The 18,249-nt window shown below is 54.5% G+C and overlaps 1 protein-coding gene across 1 annotated transcript; it reads left to right on the top strand.

The window, feature by feature from the left end:
• The first annotated feature begins 4,942 nt into the window (after positions 1 to 4,942).
• LOC142015010 (serine protease 27-like) lies at positions 4,943 to 18,000 on the top strand. Its single transcript, XM_074998350.1, has 5 exons — positions 4,943 to 4,967; positions 5,202 to 5,370; positions 6,007 to 6,278; positions 17,426 to 17,595; positions 17,809 to 18,000. The coding sequence occupies exons 1-5, from the start codon at positions 4,943 to 4,945 to the stop codon at positions 17,998 to 18,000; spliced, it is 828 nt and encodes a 275-aa protein (XP_074854451.1).
• Positions 18,001 to 18,249: the final 249 nt, after the last annotated feature.

Here is an 18,249-nt window from a genome sequence, read left to right as displayed (position 1 = left end):
AAATTTGAGAGAGCTCAGCAGCCTCTCTTTCCAAAGCAGAGGGAACGTTCCTCTTCAATCAGACGCAAACTCTTAACTCTATTAATGAAGAAGAAGAAGAGGAACAAGAAGAAGAAGAAGAAGAAGAATGTTCACTCTGCTTTGGAAAGAGAAACTGCTGAGCTCTCTTTCATATTCAAATTAACTGAATTGATTAAGTCATTGGGAGTGTTACCCTAGATGAGATTAGATTAGATCAGATTAGATTTAAAGGATGTATTATATTATATTATATTATATTATAATATAAAAATTAGAATCTATTAGGTCATGGGGGTGTTACCCTACATTAGATTAGATTAGTCAGCAAATTGAAGTGGGTTAGGCTGCAGGTTTGGGGAGGGGCGAGCGGGGACAGTATCCGGTCAGGGGGACGGAAGAGGCTGGCAGAGCAAAGGCACAGAGAGCGGCAGGCAGCTGGTAAACAGCGACTCCTCGCCAGAGCCACGACTGACTCAGGAGGGCTGAGTGGCCACGCCAGGCAGTCGAGGCACCCAAGCAGCGTGGGCAGGAGCGGGAAGCAGGCGAACTGCCAGCGCAGCAGCCAGGCTAAGCAGGGCGTGGGAGCTGAGCAACAGCAGGAGCCGGGACCGGTCTAGGCGGTGGGAAAGCTGAACCTCGGACTCACCATGCATGGGGCCAACCCGCCCACCTCGGCTCCCGGCGCAGCTGGAGGGCTCCTTGGAAGGGCCTGAGAGAGCTGAGCGAAAGGATCCCTCGGGCCGAGCCCCATGGCCAGGCGCTGGAGGGGGACCGCAGGAACAGGCTGCTGAAATTTAACACAGAACATTCTCCTCCCTAGTACACGTTGGTCCTTTGAGTTAAATCCTAGTCATCAGCCAAATGATAGGTCAATGCCAGGTCACTAATAACACCTGGAGCCGCAAGGGGCCTCTGGAGCTCGGTGCTTTGCAAACCAGGTCAGGTGCAGACTTGGGATCTTCGCTCCCAAGATGTTCCAGGGAGCCGGGGAAAAATTCACCCAGGGCCGACCTTGCCCCTCTCCTCTGGAGCCGACCCACAGGCTGCCCTGGGGCAGGTGGGCAGGTGGTTAACAAGGAGCAGCCTGTTCCTGGCCATTCCTGGGGGCCATGCAGCCAGGACGCGGCCCCACGCTGGGAGTGACCCTCGGACACCAAGGCCGTCAGGGCGAGATTCTGAGCTCCGTGAGCCTGGTGCCAGTGCAGGCAGACACTGAGGAGTGGGACAGGGGGGTTACACAGGAGCTGGCTGGGGATTGGTGGAAGATGGGGGGGGTACCTGACCCTGCCACCCCTTCCTGGACTAACCCCGAGCCCCTGGTGCACCCCAACCCTGACTCCTGCACCCCCACATACCCCAGCCCCACAGACACAGGTACTGCCCCGTTGCTGGCCCTGCCCGGGGGCACGGGTCGGAGTGTGACAGGACAGCACCTGTACGAAATGTGACTGTCACCCCCGAGGAGCCTGGCACAAGGGGGGTGGGGGTCTGGTGGCTGGAGCGGAGGGAGGGGCTGGGAATCAGAGCACCAGGGGTCTTTCCCCAGCTCTGGGAGAGCAGTGGGTGAGAGCAGCGGGGAGGGGAGCCAGGACTCCTGGGTTCTCTCCCAGGCAGGTGAGGGGAGGGTGGCGTTAGCAGCACCCCAGCCTCCAGCTCTCTTGGCAGGTCGGAGCAGAGCTTGGACTCCCCAGCAGAACGAGTCGGGCGGGTTCCCTCCCCGCCCCGTGCAGCCAGCTGGCCGGCCAGTATATAGGAACCCCAGACCCCAGGGAGCCTGCAGCTGCTCAGCCACTCCCGCAGGGGAGCCTGTGCAAGACCTGGGAGCGGCATGGGGAAGGGCTGGCTGGTGGGCTGGGAGGCGCTGTGGCTCCTGCTGCTGGTGGGGCTGAGCGAGACGGCTGCCAGCACGTGGGGGGTCCCCCTGAATGGCAGCAGCAAGGCGGAACCGCACAACAGAGGTGAGAGCCGCCCTTCGGCACACGCCAGGGGCTGGGAGCCAGACTCCTGGGTTCTCACCCAGCTCTGGCAGGGGAGTGGGGTCTAGTGGTTAGAGCAGTGGGTTGGCAGCCAGGACTCCTGGGTTCTCACCTGGTTCTGGCAGGGGAGTGGGGTCTAGTGGTTAGAGCAGGGGGGCAGGGCACCAGGACTCCTGGGTTCTCACCTGGCTCTGGCAAGAGAGTAGGGTCTAGTGGTTGAATGGGGCAGAGGGCTGAGATCCAGGACTCCTGGGTCCTTTCCCTGGGTTCTGGCAGGGGAGTGGGACCTGGTGGTTAGAGTGGTGGGGGGCTGGGAGCCAGGATTCCTGGGTTCTCTCTCCAGCCATGCCAGTGACTCACCGCCTTGCATCCCGAGTGCGTGGGCGTGTGCCAGCCACCACTCGCCCCCAGGGCCTGGGTGTCATTGCACTCAGGTGACAGGTGGTGGGGGTTGGGAGAGCCGAGGGACACTGAACAGGGTCCAACACAGACCTGGCCTGACCATCTGTGGGGGGTCCTAGTCCGGTGGTCGGGGAGGTGGGTCACCGGAGCTGGGCTGGCCAGGGCTGGGGCCTCCAGTCCTGGGCTTGCTCAGCCCTGAGAGACCCTCCCCTGCTGCTGAGATCCAGGGAGAAACGCCCGCGCTGGTGCCGTACTCTGGCAGATTAGACCCCAGGTGCTGTGTGGTTGGGCACCCCCAGATCAGCTCCCCAGGCCCTTAAATGTGACCTCCTGTCTGCTGCTCCCCTCAGCCCTGGAGGAACGCGCGGTGGTCCCTCCGAGGGGGGACGGGGGACTGGGCCTTCCACCACTGGCTGCTCCTTCAGCCCTCGCTGGCTCCTCATGAGGGAGCGGAGTCAGGCCTCACTGTGACTCAGTTTCCCCTCCCACTTTTTGTGTGGAGACTCGCTGGGGCTGGGACTCTGGGTGCATGCGTCTCTGGTGCGTGTGTGCGTGCGCACGTGCAGCTGCAGGCACAAAAGTAGCCCCGATCTCAGTCGGGGGAGGGGGGTATGTGCAACACCTGACACAACAGGGCCCCAATCCATTGGCTCCTGTGACGCTGATGTACTGTACCCGCCTCCACGGCCGATGTCACGTGGGACTGGAGGGAGCCGTGGTCAGCTGACGACAAAGCCCGAAGCTCCGTGAATTCAGGTGGCACAGGCCAACGGCTACACAGCCCGATGTGGAAGACTCGACCCACACATCACTTTGCTGTCAAATGTGGCTGGGGCCACAGCCTTTTCCTGGGGTTCTAGCCAAAGGGCACAATACCTGGGGGGAAGAACCAATTCCCTACACAATGAGTGGGTCCAGAACTGCGGTTCTCCGTTCAGGGCCCTGACCCAAAGGGGTTTGTCAGGCTATGGGCGGAGGGGCAAGACCACAACAATTGTACAGGGTGAACACACGTTGGGATTTTCCCAGCCACGGCCTCTTTGTGTGTGCTTGCTTGTCCTTCTCCTTTGCTTGTCCTTCTCCAGGAGTGGCCGCTGCTGGCTGGGAGCCCAGCTCTGCTGCCAGCAGCATTGCAGATCGGAGGATGGCAAGGGGAGGTTACTTAGCTTGGTAAGGATTGTACTGGCACCGCAAAAGCTGTGTGTGATGGGCTGAACCAGAGAGATCCCCTTGGATTTTCCCCCCAGGGTGATGATCCAGCCAGTGACACCCGTTTCCTATCCTGTGGGGCTCCCCACCACGCTGTGCTGCTGGGCCAGCTACAGCACAGAATTGGGGTTACCACTTCCCTGCTCAGCAGCGCACACACTGAGCCAGTTCAACTCCAGGAGGGCTCAGTTATAAGGCTCAACACCCAGGAAACCAACCCCCGAAAGGGACCAAACCCCAATAAATCTGCCTTCTCCCGCATAAAATTTTACCCAGAGAAAGCTCTTGAAGCCTGCTCCCTTATCTCTGAAAGAGAGATTCCCAGTGATTGCTTCTCCCTGCCCTTTTTCAGGTAACAATTTTGTACACTGGGCTTAAGAGTAAAGAAAAGGGTTTTTACAAAGTATAAAAAAAGAAGGATTTAGGTGGTTGCAAGTGAAAAACAGGCAGGTCAAAGTAACTTAGTAAATTAAAATGAACAAAAAATGCTTTGCCAGTTCTAAGCCACTAAAAATGTATTAGCTGCAAATTCTTACCCAAAATAGCTGTTTGCTTGCTAGGGAAAAGTCAGAGTTGATCCTTCCTCCGCCTGGGTCTCCAGCCTTTCAGAGATCTTCAAGTAGCCTGTTAGGGTGGGCCTGGCAGTTTCAAGGCCAATGAAGACAAAGAGCTGATGACTTTCCATTGCTTCAGTAGACTTTTTCCTGAGCAGGAATTCTTTGTTTGTCACCCCAATCCTCAAGGAAAAATATCAGGTTCAAGCTGGATTCCTGCACCAGGTGGCCTGGTCACATGTATTTCTAGAGCCAAGCATAGTTTGGGCTTACAGGACAAACAAGACAATTCACAGGTCATTGGTTGGTGACCTGAGCCCTTAAATATCTGAAGTATCACTAACAACCCTCATCAGCACATTTAAAACTCTACACAGACCCACATGTCCTCTTGCTACAGTTGTGTGTGCGATTGACACATGTACAGAGGTAGGACCGATACGCATTCCGTGACCTGGCTTGCATAAAGTGGCTGAAGTTACGCACATTCACAAGCCAGTCTTCACCAGGCACAGGCGTGGCCTGTAACACTGTCGGGTCCCAGGAGTGGCCAGGAGAGGGGGGTCGTCACCGCCTGGAATATTTTCCGGGGTGGGGCCCACAAAAGAAGTTTGTGAGTGGCTGGTCTGGGGCCAGCACACAGGTTGGGGTCTGTGACTCAGAGACAAAGCTGGGCTCAAGCTCAGGAAGGCTGGGGAGAAATTTGGCCTGGGACCTGACCCCCGGGTGGGATACCAGGCTGATTTCGCTGCCTGTCTCTGGTCTCTTCCAGTTCCCATCATGAACATGACCCGCTTCAACAGAGGTGAGTTCCCAGTCCCTCCCTCCCCATTGGTAATCCACGGCTAAACTCACCCTTACACCTGGCTCCCTGCAGCCAATCAGAGCAGAGCTCTGTCTGGGTCTGCGGCTGGGGGACATATCCAGCCTGGGCCCAACGTGTGGCTGGTCTGAGGGGATTTCTATGGGGCCCGGCTGGTTTTACCAACCCGTCCCCAGACCCCGGGCTACCTGAGCATCCCCCCCTCCCTCTCCCCAGTGTGTGGCCACCCCAGAGCTCTGTACCACAGCCGGAACGTGGGGGGTGAGGATTCGATGGAGGGCGAGTGGCCCTGGCAGGCGAGTCTGCTCTGGCACAACAAACACCTGTGCGGAGCCTCCCTCATCGCCCACCAGTGGGTGGTGACAGCAGCTCATTGCTTCCAGCGGTGAGTGTTGCAATCTCCCTTCACCCTGCCCCACGTCCCTGTTCCTCCCACCCCTGCTCTGCTTGTGCTCCTCACTCCCAACCCACAGCCCCTGCTAACCACCCCCCAGCCTCCCCCAGCTCTGCTGGTGCCCCTCACTCCCAACCCGCAGCCCCTTGTTATCCCAGCCCTCGGTTCCTCCCACTGCCCCGCTCTACCAGTGCCCCTCACTCCCGACCTGCTCCTGCCAGCCCAGCCGTGCTCCCCAGCCCTGACGGTGCCCATCATTCCCAACCCGCAGCCCCTGCTAACCGACCCCCAGCCTCCCCCTGCTCTGCTGGTGCCCCTCACTCCCAACCCGCAGTCCCTGCCAGCCCAGCCCTGGGCTCCCCCCAGCCCTGCCAGTGCCCTTCACTCCTGACCTTCTGCTCCTGCCAGACTTGCCCTGCCCCACAGCCCTGCCGGTGCCCCTCACTTCTCCCCTGCAGCTTCTGCCAGCCCAGCCGTGCTCCCCAGCCCTGACGGTGCCCATCATTCCCAACCCACAGCCCCTGCTAACCCCCCCCCAGCCTCCCCCAGCTCTGCTGGTGCCCCTCACTCCCAGCCCACAGCCTCCCCCACCCAGCCACCCGTTGTGACTCCTCTCTCTGCTCTCAGGGGGATGAACACCTCCAACTACATGGTAGTCCTGGGAGCCAGCAGGCTGGCCAATGGTCAACCGCACCGGCTGTCCTTGGGCATCAGACACATCATCAACCACCCGCAGTACGCAGGGGAAGCCTCCAGTGGGGACATTGCCTTGGTGGAGCTGGAGCGACCCATCCAATACACTGATTACATCCTCCCCATCTGCCTCCCAGAGGCCTCCGTCCGGTTCCCAGCAGGCATGAAGTGCTGGGTGACAGGCTGGGGCAACATCCGGGAAGGCGGTAGGTTTCCTTGGGCGCCGGGGTCCTGGGAGTGGGGCAGAGGGGCGAGAACAGCGGTGGGCTGGAGGGGCAGGTGGGAGGGGGAGCTAGTGCCGTTAGGATTCCGAATTTCTTGTCCAGAGATGGTTCATGGTGGGAAATGGGCTACGAGAAAGAACTGCCCCGGGGGAATGCCGGGAACCAGCAAACAGACCTGATCCCAAGCACCAAAACGGAGCAACGGAGAAAAGCGAAACCCCTTCGCAAAACCGAAACCCAGTGAGTGAGAGTGAAACCTTGGCCAGGTTTGCACGAGGCATTAAAGTCGATGGGAGAGACATAATTCAAGCAATGGCAATCGGGTAGCTAGAACCTACTTATCCGCAATCGATTTACCTGGCCAGCCTCACTGAGGGAAGTCAACGGGAAAAACTTTCCCATCGACCTCTCTTATTACTCCGGATATTGAAGAGTACAGCAGTCAGCTGCCGACTCCTGAGAGTTCAATTTGCGTTCAGTTTGAAATCACACCCCAGAAGAACGACCCTGATCACGTCGATCTTCCATGTAGTTTAGATCTACCCCTAGAAACAAAACCCAATGAATGCCAAAAGGAGCGCACGAAAGGAAACGGACCAACAAGGCCCAATAAACAGCCAAAAGAACACGATCAATGAAACCGAGAAACAAACCTGACAAACGGTAGAAGGAATTCAACCAGCAAAACCAAACGCCAAAACCCCATCAGTGATGAAAGAAACAGGGATCAGAAAACCCAGTGAACACCTGATCCCTCAAACACTGTCAGCAATAAAGGAATCACACAAAATGAAACGTGATGAGCACTAAACAGAACAGGCTGGATAGGCTGGACAAAGAATTGAAAAGGCCAACCCAGGAAGGAAACCCAATGAACAAAGCGCCAAACCCAAGGAACAACACCCGATAAATGCAACACGAAAACTGATAAATTCATAATGGGAAAGGAAAACCTGATAAAAATACCTGACCTCTAGTGATGGTAGATACCCGACCTCTAGGGGTATCTACACTTGCATTCCTCTTTTGAAAGAGGCATGCAAATGAGGCAAATTAAAATGCAAATGAGGTATAAATTTGCATATTTGGCACCTAATTTATGTATTCTAATTTCGAAAGAGCTTCTTTCAAAAAAAAAACAGTGTAGACACTGCTTTTTTGAAAGTAAACCCATCTTCAAAAGAATCCTTCTTCCCTTCATTTAATGGGAAGAAGGATTCTTTCGAAGATGGGTTTACTTTCGAACGAGCAGCATCCACACTGGCTTTCTTCTGTCGAAAGAAGCTCTTTCGAAATTAGAATATGCAAATGGCGTGCCGATTATGCAAATTTATGCATCATTTGCATGTTTGATTTGCCTCATTTGCATGCCTCTTTCGAAAGAGGAATGCAAGTGTAGACGCACCCCTAGTGTTCGCATATTTCCTGACCTCTCGTGTTGGTAGATTTGTGTTTGTATTGTTTTATCAGTTGAACAATCATCAGTTTTTTAACTATTTTTGCTATTTTTATCACCTACAAGACTTACCCAGACCAGGCTGGCTGGAGCACACAGGCAGTCCACCAATTCCTCTCCAGGCCAACCTGAGTTGGGAGGCACATGGCCCAGTCGGCAGCTGTGCCCTGGTGGTGGCCTGAGGCAGTGGGACCCACAAGTCATGGGCTGTGTCTACACTTGCATGCCTCTTTCAAAAGAGGTATGCAAATGAAGTAAATCGGAAATGCAAATGAGGTACAAATTTGCATATCTGACACCCCACGAAAAAGAGTAGGAGGATTCTTTTGAAGGTGGGGTTTACTTTCGAAAGAGCAGTGTCTACACTGGCTTTCATCCTTCGAAAGAAGCTATTTTGAAATAAGAATATGCAAATGAGGTGTCGAATATGCAAATTTGTGCCTTGTTTGCATTTTCAATTTACCTCATTTGCATAGCTCTTTCAAAAGAGGGATGCAAGTGCAAACACAGCCTTCTAGAACGTCTCCTAAGTGGTAGAAGTGAGGACCACCAAATTTGGTTTGCGGCTTCCTCTTATTGTCACGCAAAGCAGGGGCAGGGATTGGCTGTGCCAGGACAATGGGATGTCCCTGGAATGGGACTGTTTTGCATCAAGCAGAAAGGAGGGGTGTGAGAGCAGCGACAGTTAGGCTGTGTCTACATGGGCACAAATCTTCGACATAGCCGTGCTAATGGCCATTTCGAAGATTACTAACGAGGCGCTGAATTGAATATTCAGCGCCTCATTAGCATTAGGACGTTTCCAGCCGCGGCACTTCGAAAGCGCGCGGCTCGGCGCAGCTACGCGGGGGTCCTTCTCAAAAGGACTCCGCACCTTTTGAAATCCCCTTATCCCGCTCACTGATCGCAATAAGGGGATGTTGAAAGGGGCGGGGTCCTTTCGAAAAGGACCTCCGTGTAGCCGCGCCGAGCCGCGCGCTTTCGAAGTGCCGCGGCCGGAAGCGTCCTAATGCTAATGAGTATTCAATTCAGCGCCTCGTTAGTAATCTTCGAAATATGGCTGTGTCGAAGATTTGTGCCTGTGTAGACACGGCCGAAGAAACAGACTCATGGACAGATGAACACATAGACAGACAGAGGCACAAACTCTCTAAAACACAGAGTAGATTTCAATCTTCACAGTTGCACAAAACTGTGGGTTTTAAGCCTCTTTTTTACCAATTTCAACTGTAGGAATTTCTTGGATGGGCTGCGAGGCAAAAGGAGAGGTCAGACAATAAATGACTTAGTGCCTGGAGATGCTGATTTCCAAACCTGAATGTGTTACAACCCCTAAAACACAACTTGTCAAAACTCACGTCTCAAAATACGGCAAGGAAATATCCTGCCTTCGAACTCTGCTAAATTTGCAAGTGGCCTGTTTCTTTTTGGCTCTCAGTAACTTCCCGTGACTCTCCAGAGAAATATTTTTTCATGCGCGTGCGCACTTTGAACCTGACATTTACTTACGTAACCCTCCTGTCAATGGCAGGTGACCGCCAGAAGGCCAAGTCCAGTTCCTAGGGGAGTCTGTCAATAATGTGACCAAACTGGCTGGACCCCCCCACCCAGTAACCTGGGACAATCTCACCCCACCTGTTGGGCGCCTGTAAGGCCGCTCTTCCCCTCTCACAAGCACAGAGTCTGAGATAGAAACAGCCTGTTTAGTAACAGCAGCCTCACATAAATCTACCCAAAGCAAAGAGCCGTCAAGTAGCACTTTAAAGACCAGCAAAATGGTTTATTAGGTGATGAGCTTTCGTGGGACAGACCCACGTCTTCAGCCCACAGCCATAAATACTGAGTCTGTTCTGGTCTGGCTCTGGTCTGAAGAAGTGGGTCTGTCCCACGAAAGCTCATCACCTAATAAACTATTTTGCTAGTCTTTAAAGTGCTACTTGACGGCTCTTTGTTTTGATAGTGTATAGACCAGCCCGGCTCCCTCTCTGTTACTATAAATCTACCCAGCGACACGTGCGGTATTGCTAAGCAAAGGAAAGGAAAACCCCATTCAGCAAGGCACCGTGCCCTGCTGTTTGCTCAGCCAAGTCTGTTACTTAGAGCTCTTAACCCGCAAACTCCTACTTACCGCGTGTACCTCTCACAGCAGGTTCTGGTCCCTGCTGCGATGGGGTTCAAGGTCCCCAAGCACTGCGCCCCGTCCGCAGGCAGGAGTGACTCTCACTCAGCAGGTAGAACAGGAAATTTATTAGGCGACAGAGGCCCAGTTTCTTACAGAAGAGTCAGTGCAGCCGGCAGAGACAGTCATTCCAACCCGTCCTGGGGAGAGGAGCCTGAGGGGTGCCCCTCTGGGGTGTAGCTTCCCCCCTCGCCAGGCTGGCTCCTTCCAGCTCCCTCTCCCCTCCAGCCTCTAACGGCCGCCTCCGATTCAAACCCAGCTCGGCTCCTCCCTGCTCTGTGTTCAGGGCAGACGTGTTATCTGCCAGCCCAGGTTATAGCCCTAGGGGTCATCCTTAGCCGCTCGGAGCTGCTCTGCCTGTTACACACATCCAGCCTGAGCCTCACATGCACCCCCCCGGCTCCACCACACCTACAAAACCAGAGTCCACGTCGGCGTGAAGTTGCTTGTCCCACAGGGGCAAGATCACCTGCCAGCCACCTGAGCACTGCTCCTGCTGACCACCTGCTTCTCCACTGCGCTCCGCCAGCCACCCATCCACCGTGCTCTGCTGGCCGCCCATCCACTGCGCTCCGCCAGCCGCCCATCCACCGTCCTCCGCCAGCCGCCCATCCACTGTCCTCCGCCAGCCGCCCATCCACTGCGCTCCGCCAGCCGCCCATCCGCTGTCCTCCGCCAGCTGCCCATCCACTGCGCTCCGCCAGCCACCCATCCGCTGTCCTCCGCCAGCCGCCCATCCACTGCGCTCCGCCAGCCACCCATCCACTGCGCTCCGCCAGCCACCCATCCACTGCGCTCCGCCAGCCACCCATCCACTGTCCTCCACCAGCCACCCATCCACTGTCCTCCGCCAGCTGCCCATCCACTGCGCTCCGCCAGCCACCCATCCGCTGTCCTCTGCCAGCCACCCATCCACTGCGCTCCGCCAGCCGCCCATCCACTGTCCTCCGCCAGCCACCCATCCACTGCGCTCCGCCAGCCGCCCATCCACTGCGCTCCGCCAGCCACCCATCCACTGCGCTCCGCCAGCCACCCATCCACTGTCCTCCGCCAGCCGCCCATCCACTGCGCTCCGCCAGCCGCCCATCCACTGTCCTCCGCCAGCCACCCATCCACTGCGCTCCGCCAGCCGCCCATCCACTGTCCTCCGCCAGCCGCCCATCCACTGCGCTCCGCCAGCCATGCATCCACTGTCCTCCGCCAGCCGCCCATCCACTGCGCTCCGCCAGCCGCCCATCCACTGTCCTCCGCCAGCCACCCATCCACTGTCCTCCGCCAGCCGCCCATCCACTGCGCTCCGCCAGCCGCCCATCCACTGCGCTCCGCCAGCCACCCATCCACTGCGCTCCGCCAGCCACCCATCCACTGTCCTCCGCCAGCCGCCCATCCACTGCGCTCCGCCAGCCACCCATCCACTGTCCTCCGCCAGCCGCCCATCCACTGCGCTCCGCCAGCCGCCCATCCACTGCGCTCCGCCAGCCACCCATCCACTGCGCTCCGCCAGCCGCCCATCCACTGTCCTCCGCCAGCCGCCCATCCACTGCGCTCCGCCAGCCACCCATCCACTGCGCTCCGCCAGCCGCCCATCCACTGTCCTCCGCCAGCCACGCATCCACTGTCCTCCGCCAGCCGCCCATCCACTGCGCTCCGCCAGCCGCCCATCCACTGTCCTCCGCCAGCCACCCATCCACTGCGCTCCGCCAGCCACCCATCCACTGCGCTCCGCCAGCCACCTGCTTGCCCACTGAACTCCACCAGCCGCCCATCCACTGTGCTCCGCCAACCTCCTGCTTGCCCACTGTGCTCTGCCAGCCACCCATCCGCTGTCCTCTGCCAGCTGCCCATCCACTGCACTACGCCAGCCACCCTTACCAGCCTCTTGACCACTGTGCTCTGCCAGCCGCTTGTCCACTGCTTTGTGGGTTTACCTCTGGGCAAAACCCTGTGGTTTCAGCTGTCAGTGGCTTCAGCTCTGGGCTTAGCTACATGATCTCAGTATTCAGCCGGTTGGACTCTCACAACATACCTACAGATCCCAGCATTAGTCTGGGCTTTCGTTCGATCTTTGAACAGTGGGGGGACGGACTAGTCAAACCAGACTTAGGGCTGTATGGCCAAAGAGCTCCAAACCAGCTGGGTCAACCAATAACATCATCATCCGTGGGCTCAGCGCCTGTCGGTGTCGGACGCCTCCCTCATTATATCCTTCCATCTTTCCCTGTCCAGTGCGGAGTGGCTTAGTTTCTGCAGACTAGCTCCACACCAATCTACTACATCATCCACCCGTTCTCTGTGGAGTCTGCCTCGCCTGTTTGAACCGTCCATTATGCCAAATACCAGGTTTTGCTTTTTTGTTTGTCGTTCATTCTTGAAATATACCTGAATAACCTGTAACTTGCATTGTATAACCTTCTGCAGTAGTACCAGAGAGGGAGCCGGGCTAGTCGATATACTATCAAAACCAAAAAGCAGTCAAGTAGCACTTTAAAGACTAACAAAATAATTTATTAGGTGATGAGCCTTCGTGGGACAGACCCACTTCTTCACACCATAGCCATACCAGAACAGCCTCAATATACAGAATCATAGAATGCCAGGACTGGAAGGGACCTTAGGTCATTGCATGCAGCCCCCTGCCCTCATGGCAGGACCAAGTTCTCTCTAAACCATCCCTGATAGACATTTCTCTCACCTGTTCTTAAATATCTCCAGAGATGGAAATTCCACAACCTCCCTGGGCAATTTATTCCACTGTTTGACCACCCTGACAGTTAGGAACTTTTTCCTAATGTCCAACCCAAACCTCCCTTGCTGCAGTTTTAATCCATTGCTTCTTGTTTTATCCTCAGATGCCAAAAAGAACAAGTTTTCTCCCTCCTCCTTATGACACCCTTTTAGATACCTGAAAACCGCTATCATGTCTCCCCTCAGTCTTCTCTTTTCCAAACTAAACAAGCCCAGTTCTTCCAGCCTTTCTTCATAGGTTATGTTCTCTAGACCTTTGATCGTTCTTGTTGCTCTTTTCTGGACCCTCTCCAATTTCTCCACATCCTTCTCGAACTGCAGCCCCCAGAACTGGACACAATACTCCAGCTGAGGCCGAACCAGCGCAGGGTAGAGCGGAAGAATGACTTCTTGGGTCTTGTCCACAACACAGCTGCTAATGCATCCCAGAATCATGTTTGCTTTTTTTTTTGCAACAGCATCACCCTGTTGACTCATATTTAACTTGTGATCCACTATAACCCCTAGATCCCTTTCTGCCATACTCCTTCCTAGACAAAGAACAGAGAACCAAAAACAGTTATCAAGGTTGAAAAATCAGAAAAATGTAATCAAGGTGGGCAAATCGGAAGAGCAGAGGGGCGGTAGGAGAGGGGGAAGTCAAGAGTCAGATAAAACAAAATATGTAAAAGAGTCCATATAATGACACAGGTAATAGGCCATCCGGTTCAAACAACATGTTAATGTGTCAAATTTGAATATAAGAGAGAGCTCGGCACTCTGTAGGCGATTCTTAAAGTTCCTTTCCAGTAAAACACAGGCTTTCAGGTCATTAACAGAATGGCGCGCTCCATTGAAGTGCTGGCTGACAGGCTTGTGAGTTAAGAGCTTTTTGATGTCTGTTTGTGTCCTTCTGCAGCAAGTTTTCTTTCGGCTGGATCCTCCTATATGATTCCTCATTGGTGACCTTCTGCATCCATCCTATTCGCAGGATCTTTCCATAACAACGCCTCTTGAATGCCAATATCCTTCTCTTCGAATCTTTCGTTATCACCCATGTCTTACATCGGTACAACATGCTGCTGAATACACACGTTTTCAAGATGCTCAGTTTCTTTCTTAAGCCAATCGCTTTGCTTTTCCAGATCTTATCCATCGCCTTCACACTCACTCTTGCTTTCATTATTCTAAATTCTATTTCCTTCTTAGGGTCTAAATCACACGTTATGTTGCTCCCCAGATATGTGAACTTCTCTACGTACTCTGGTTCAAACCCACCTACGCTGATCTTCCTTCCTCTTTCCTTATCTCCAAATATCATTTTTTGTTTTATCGATGTTCATAATCAGTCCGTACCACTTCCCTTCTTTGTTTAACACCTGCGCCGTTTTCACTAGCGTCTCCTCATCTTCCTCAATGATAACTCTATCATCTGCGAACCTCAAGTTGTTCATTCTTTTCCCATGCACAGAGATCCCTTCTACCTCTTCCTTGACCTTGCTCATCGCTCTCTCCAGATGTGTGAGGAAGATACTTGGTGATATTGGATCTCCTTGTCTTGGACCCTTACTCATTCTAAACCATCTTCCTCACTCTCCACCATGTCCACTTCCTACCGTCCTTTTGGTGGCATCCTATGTTGCAGGTCACCAGCTCTTTCTCGGCAGCAAACTCAAGTAGTTTCTCACCTTGTTCGGTTCTTTCTCCAAATCTAAACCTTCCCATGACTCTCTCCCAACTGTCGTTATCTGCTCCGACCTTCACATTCCAATCTCCTCCCATGAGCAGAACATCTTTCTTCAGTATCTCCTCCACCATCTTTGTCAAGTCTTTATAGAGTAGCTCGATCTCTTCCTCCGTGCTGTCCGACGTGGGTGCCTACGCCTGAATGACAAAGATGTTGAATGGTTTTGCTTCGGATCGTGCGACCATCATTCTTGCACTCACCAGTTTGTAGCTTAACAATGCTCCTCTCGCTCTTTTGCTAAAAAGGAATTCAGCTCCTGCCTTGCGCTTTCTCTCATTCCCTGACCAAATGACTTCACAACTGCACAGCTCTCTGGATGCCGTCCAATGCATCTGTGATGGGGTTCAGGGCTCCCCATGAACTGCACCCCGTCCGCAGGCAGGAGTGACTCTCACTCAGCAAGTAGAACAGGAGGTTTCTTAGGCGACAGAGACCCAGTTTCTTACAGAAGCGTCAGTGCAGCAGTCAGGGACAGTCTTTCCAACCCGTCCTGGGGAGAGGAGCCCGAGGGGTGCCCCTCTGGGGTGTAGCTTCTCCCCTGGCCAGGCCAGCTGCCTTCCAGCTCCCTCTCCCCCAGCCTCTAACTGCCGCCCCTGATTCAAAACCAGCTTGGATCCTCCCTCCTCTTTGTTCAGGGCAGAGGTGTTACCTGCCAGCCTAGGTTATAGCCCCAGGGTCATCCTTAGCCGCTGGGAGCTGCTCTACTTGTCTCACACATCCAGCCTGAGTCTCACACATGCACTCCCCCGACTCCATCACAGCATCTGCACCAGTCCAAGCACATTGCATCGGAATCTCACCAGCTTGTTTATCCGGGCGAAGTCCGAGCTGACTTCTTTTATTATTTAGTCGTATTGGCATCAGATTTCACTCGTATTGTTTTTGCATGGTCAGCGCATCAACATTCATCTGACCAACACTTCTGCTTTAGTCAGGCTAGGAGCTGGCATGGAACCTCCACGGGCTTCATGGCCGAGTTACAATCAATATAATATAATATAGTAGGCACCCTTCAGTCTGCATAGACTATGGATCGCGCCCTTTATAGTTTCAATTGAGGACTTCATTTACAGCATCTACTGTGACTATGAAGACCCACACGAGAGTGACAGACCTTGCTGCATCTCTTGCAGATGTGGCGGGTGTCTGGCAAGTCCTTAGTGTGCTTTCTGTGCGCTCGCTTCTCCTCTGCTAGCTGTCTGGTCCTCATCTCGCCCTTCTGAAGGCCCTTGTGTAACCCCTGCCTCCATCTGCTGCGGTCGTCTGCGAGTTCTTCCCAGTTGTCCAGCTCGATGTCTACCTCTCTGAGGTCTCTCTTGCAGACATCTTTGTAGCGCAACTGGGGGCGTCCGGGAGGTCTTTTGCCAGAGGCTAGCTCACCAGACAGGATGTCTTTTGGAATCCTTCCATCATTCATACTGTGGACGTGGCCAAGCCAGCGGAGCCGACGCTGCCTGAGGAGGGTGTGCATGGTTGGGATTCCAGCTTGCTCGAGTACGGCAGTGTTGGTCACTCTGTCCTTCCATGATATTCCAAGGATGCGCCTGAGGCAGCACAAGTGGAAGACATTCAGCCTCTTTTCCTGGCGGTCATACAGGGTCCAAGTCTCGCTGCCATAAAGGAGGGTGCTGAGGATGCAGGCTCTGAAAATATAATATAATATAATATAATATAATATATCTTCCCTTCCCCCACTTCACAGGGCTCTACTGAGGGGAGCCCTGTGTGATTCACATCTTACACAGCAGTGATGACCACCAAATACCCCCCCACAATAATTTCAAGCGTTTCAATTCCTACCTGTTCTGATAGCTTAATTTGTGACTTTACAACAACAATTTGTTTGCAATAGGCAAAACACCACTGCTTTTTCCTCCTGCCCAGCAGCTTTAGCAGAACGAGCAGTTCTTTACACACACACCCCGACATTTCCATTTACATATACACACCCACACAACTCTTCCCATTTGCATCTCTAAAGAACACTGTCCTCAAATTCCTTTAGCAGGATTATGCTCCTGCTGCCATGTGCCTTACATTTATAAAAGTCCTTTCCATGAAGCCTGATAAACAACACCTGAGAAATATAATGTGAAACCCAACAAACAAAGGCAAAAACAGAGGCATGGAAGCCAGAAACGAGATCCAGGAACAGCAACTCAAAATCAAACACCCAACAAAGGAAACATGGAACCCAACAAACCATACCGGACGAATGTATTGCAAACCCCAATAAAGTATAATGGGGAAACAAGGAACTCAGTGAACAATAGGCATTAATGGCAACATGAAACGAGTCAGTAATACCCGACAATGGGAACTGGTAAACGATACCCCAGAGCAGAAATATGAAACCCAATGAATACATGCAACGTGAAACCCGACACCAGTCTCGATGAAAGAAACCAATAGAAAATACCCGATAACGGAAACAAAAAAACCAACAAAAAATACCCACTCATCAGGGCCACATAACACCCAATAAGCAATACCTAAGAAATAAGACATGAAGCAACTCAAAGCCCGCGACACAAAATCCTTACAGGACATGTCAGACACAAGACCCACAGTCGACCGGCAAAGGCAAAACCGGAAGCGTGAAACCGGAAACGGAGGAAACGAAGGCCACTGCCCGAGAAAGGAAAGCCAAGGCGAGCAACCTGCAAACCCAACCAAAGAAATTCCGGTCGATAACCAGCAACCAAGGATGGCGGCAACCACCAAAACCCAAACACCCGACACCAGATCCCAGACTCACCTCCCGTCCCACCACAAGCCAGTCACGCAAGCCTCGATGGATGAAAACTTAAACCAGGTAAACAACTCAGATAACACACATCCCCCGGAGAGCCCAGAGGGGTCCCCTTGGCTGAACAAGGCCCATCGCAGGTACGCAGCCATTCCCTTGGGGCCTGCATGAGGCCCCACCACCACCTCCCGCACCCTCTCCGCCCTTTGGGGTCCATGGCTCTGCTGCCGAGCCCTTGGTGTCCCTTCCCACGGTCTCTGGGTCTCCTTTCCAGAGGACCTGCCCCATCCACAGACGCTGCAGAAGCTCCAGGTGCCCATCATAGACCAGAACACCTGCAAGCAGCTCTACAGCACAGCGTGGGGAAGCAGCTCGCAGCTCAAGGCCATCCAGGATGACATGATGTGTGCCGGCTACGCCGACGGCATGAAAGACACCTGCAAGGTGAGTGCCCCCCGGCCGGGGAAAGCAGAGTTCTGACACCCCCCCGGGCTGACCCGGAGGCCTATCTACCCCAGCGGCCCACCTCTCACCCTAGACTAGACCCCGGGCTCAAGTCCACGGGCCTACCTACCCCAGCACCACGTACGCACCCCTCCCGCCCCCAGTGCCTCTCTCACACCCCCTCCAGCCCCTCATCTCTGCCTCCGCCCTCAGGGGGACTCCGGTGGCCCGCTGGTCTGCAAGGTGTCCCTGGAGTGGCTCCTGGCTGGGATCATCAGCTGGGGCAAAGGCTGCGGCATCAGGAACCGACCCGGGGTCTACAGCCGCCTCACCTCCTACCGGGACTGGATCCACCAGCACATCCCTGAGGTGGAGTTCGTGCCGGCTGAGAAGGGGGGAACGTAAAGAGGAACGCCGGGGCTGGCAGAGCCGGGGGGACCCGTGCGGCCACGGCCCTGCGGCTGCTCCTGGGGCTGCTTCTTGGGGGGCACTAGAGAGGGCACAGCCCTTGGGGCGGGCTGCCCGGGGGACTGACCGGGGCACCTCAGTCAATGGGGCACCATGTGGCAGCCCACAGGCTCAAGGAACTGGGGGAGTCAGAAACTGCTCCTAGCTGGCATGGGAGCCTGGGGGCGATTTCTCCCTGCCCCCCGC

The sequence above is a fragment of the Carettochelys insculpta genome, chromosome 6 (genome assembly GCF_033958435.1).
Source record: "Carettochelys insculpta isolate YL-2023 chromosome 6, ASM3395843v1, whole genome shotgun sequence".
NCBI lineage: Eukaryota > Metazoa > Chordata > Testudines > Carettochelyidae > Carettochelys > Carettochelys insculpta.
This window is presented reverse-complemented; position numbering and strand designations above follow the sequence as displayed.